Source organism: Chiloscyllium plagiosum, unplaced genomic scaffold, assembly GCF_037043375.1.
Source record: "Chiloscyllium plagiosum isolate Xiang-an unplaced genomic scaffold, Cpla_swu_hap1 HiC_scaffold_47, whole genome shotgun sequence".
Lineage (NCBI taxonomy): Eukaryota > Metazoa > Chordata > Chondrichthyes > Orectolobiformes > Hemiscylliidae > Chiloscyllium > Chiloscyllium plagiosum.
The window spans coordinates 6423094-6426571 of NW_028270185.1; the positions used below are offsets into that span (position 1 = coordinate 6423094).

General features: G+C 46.9%; 1 protein-coding gene across 1 annotated transcript in view; it reads left to right on the forward strand.

Moving 5' to 3' along the window:
- sars2 (seryl-tRNA synthetase 2, mitochondrial) overlaps positions 1–3478 on the forward strand; it is a 40348-nt gene that overhangs the window by 30081 nt on the left and 6789 nt on the right. Inside the window, 2 exon segments of the mRNA XM_087983927.1 lie at positions 35–143; positions 2476–2516. Of these exon segments, the coding sequence (XP_087840053.1) occupies positions 35–143; positions 2476–2516 (150 nt within the window).

The following is a 3478-nucleotide window of genomic DNA, read 5'->3' on the forward strand; positions in this document are numbered from 1 at the left end:
AGGGCTTTCAAATGTCAATGACCTGTTTTTCTAGGAAGGCTGCGGGATGCGGCCCAATGCCAAATCCTCCCAGGTTTACCAGCTTGACCCGACTCGTTTTGAAGACCTCTGCCTGGCAGGAACAGCTGAGGTTGGCATCGCAGGTAAATCTGTCACGGAGGGTGAGCGCGGGTTTGCGCGACATGAACAAACCTTGTTGTAACCCTGCGATCACGCTGATGTCTTTAAGCTGGGTAAAGAAGTTTACATGATAGATAGGAATAAGCTATTTCATCTGGGGAGGGGCTGGGTGGAAACAAAGTGGAGGGCAAAACATTTTTGTGTTATGGAACCCTCAAAGTATATTCAGAAGATAGTCTGGACCCTAACTGAAGGTAAGTATAAGGTGTTGCGTTCCAGATGCAATTTGATTGGTCAAACTACCAGAATTAAAGCAAAGCATGCTTTATTCATCCATGATAGTTAAAATACAACAAAAGAGAAAAGGAATTGGAATAACTTAAATCTATTGGAAAACTTAACAGGATAGTACATTATTTAATCACTGAACAGTAACTGTTCCAATATAGCAACATCCCAGAAACAGACTTGGCAAAATAGATTGTCTCATGCACAGTTCTCCAGTCCAGGAACAAAAATATCTAGAGAAAACTGTGTATATGTGTGTGTACGTATGTATATTAGTGAGAGAGGTACTATAGCATCCAACCCCAGCTTTCAGACCCAGCAGCAATTACTGAAAGACTAAAACTAAAAACCCTGGTTCTGTTGGACTTTGACTCCACCCGCTCAGGCTGCTCCTATTGTTCCATCTTTAACAAAACCCCTCAAGACCTCACGTTTACTTTATTAGATTCAAATTGACAGCTTAGTACCTCTGTCTCGAAACATGTCTTCATAAACAAAACCGAATAAAATACACCTCTTAAAGCCATGTTATTGTCACAGTTGGGGTGGTTTACCTTGGAGCAGAGGACACCGAGTGGGGCGACATGATTGAGATGTGTAAAAGCGAGGGACCTAGACAGGAGGGAGTTTTCCCGCTTGGTGGAGGCATCAGTGACCAGCGGGCGCAGGTTTACAGTCAGGGGCAGGAGGTTCAGTGGGGATCGGGGGAAAGTAGTTTTACCGGGTGGTGGGTTCTGGAACTCACTGCTTGTAAGCTATTCAAGGCAGAAACCCTCATCAGGTTGAAGAAGTATTTGGATGTGAACATGCAACGCAAAGGCAATGGGCCAAGTGCTGGAAAAAGACCACAGCAGACTCAATGGGCCAAATGGCCTTTCTCTGCACTATAGGCCTCGATGACTGACTGTGGCTACAACAGCAGGTTAGAGGCTGGAAATCAAGCCTGTCCACCATCTACAACTCAGGAGTGTGTTGGAATACTCCCCACTTACCCTGGATGGGGGCAGCTCCAACAACATTCAAGAAGCTCAACACCATCCAGGGACAAAGCAACCCCCACTTCATTGGCCCCACATCCACAAACGTCCACTCCCTCCATTCCCCAAAACACAGTAGCAGTAGTGTGTACCATCTACAAGATGCACTGCAGAAATTCACCAAAGGTCCTCAGACAGCACCTTCCAAATCCAAGAGCGCTCCCATCTAGAAGGAAAAGATATATGGGAACACCATCCCCTGTGCGTTTCCCCATCAAACCACTCACCGTCCTAACTTGGAAATGTAGAGATGTACAGCAGAGAAACAGATCCTTCGGTCCAACTCATCCACACCGACCAGATAATTCTAAACAAATTCAGTCCCGTTCTGTGAGTGACTATCTCTGTTTAATTTGTTGAAAAGTTCTTCATGCCTGTCAGCAACAGCTTTATTTTGCATTTATGTAGCACCTTTACATGAGTGAGTTATTCTTCTTTACGTCTCTGGTCAAAGACAGGTCCAGCCAACAGCAGGTTCTGAATCCATCCCAGTTGGTACCAATCTGATCCCCATTGGCGATCCAGCTAACGGGCCACCCAGCGAGTCCCTGTTGCTTGTGGTGACAGACGCATTTAAGTGCGCATTATAGCCCAAATGGTGGTGGTAGAGGCCCCAACACTTTTTTTTTCCCCCAAAATGCAACTGACCAAGAAGGATTGCAGATTAATACTCGGTCATGTAACAAACACGTGTCAAATCCTGGAGCAGGATTCGACCCTGGAGCTTTCAGCTCAGACTCAGGGGTGCTACCCACCGCGCCTCAAGACCTCCACAGATGTGAGATCGACTATTAAATCCAGCAGGGGCCATGGGAATGTGAGTTGTACTCTCACGGAGAGTAGTTAAGATGGCATTTGTAGGGAAGCTATAAGGTTAAAAACCAGAGGGAGAAAAGGATGTCAGTGGGATTTGAGGAAGAATGAACAAGAGACTTGTGTGGATATGTTGGACCAAATGTTATGTTTCCGTGCTGTGAATAATTTGTAACCTGTTTCGCTGTTGAAAGATATTTTTGTTTTTTTTCCACAGGTTATTTCATGGACCATGCTGTTAACCTGCAGGATCTGCCTGTGAGGTAACATGAATTATTGAGGAGCGTTCTTGATGTCTCAATCTGCCGTCTGTGTACGGCTGGTTAACAAATATTACTGTGTCACTCCTATGCTGCGCTCTGAGCACTCTCTCTCACTCGCTCCCTCTCGCTCCCTCTCGCTCCCTTTCTTCCACTCTCTTGCTCTCTATCTCTTTCTCTTTCGCTCTCTCTCTGTTGCTCTCGCGCGCGCGCTCCCTCTCACTCTTTCTTTCACACAGAATGATTACAGCAAAGGAGGTGGCCATTCAGCCTCCGTATCTCCCCCAAGACCATCAGAAATAGGAACTGGCAGAGGCCATTTGGCCCCTCGATCCTGCTCTGCCATTCCATCAGATCATGACTGATCCAACATTCCTCAAATTATGTGCCCTTTCCCCTCGATTCCCTGACTGATCGAGACTCTACTCTCTCAGCCTGAAATATACACAAGGACTCTGTGACCCCACAGCTCTGTGGCAAGAGGTTCCAAAGACACTTAACCCTCTGAGAGAAGGAATTTATCCCTATCTCAGTGTTAAATTGGTGCCCCTTTATTCTGTGACTGTACCCTCTGGTTCTAGACACTCCTATGGGCAGCACGGTGTTTAGCAGGGACCCAGGTTTGATTCCACCCTCTGGCGACTGTGCAAACTCCACACAGTCGTTCTCCCCATGTCTGCGTGGGTTTCCTCCGGGTGCTCCAGTTTCAAGATGTGCAGCTTAGAGTGGATTGGCCTTGGGAAATGTGGGGATAGGGTGGGTGGGTGGTTGGTGGGCGGCTCTTAGGAGAGTCGGAACAGACTCGATGGGTCGAATGGCCTCTTTCAGTACTGAAATGGCTCAGTGATTCTAACATCCTCTCAGCATTGCCCCTGTCAAGCCCCTGAAGAATCCGATAGTTCTCTTATTCTCCTAAACTCCAGCGAGTAGAGTCCAAACTGTTTTACCCTTTGCTCATAA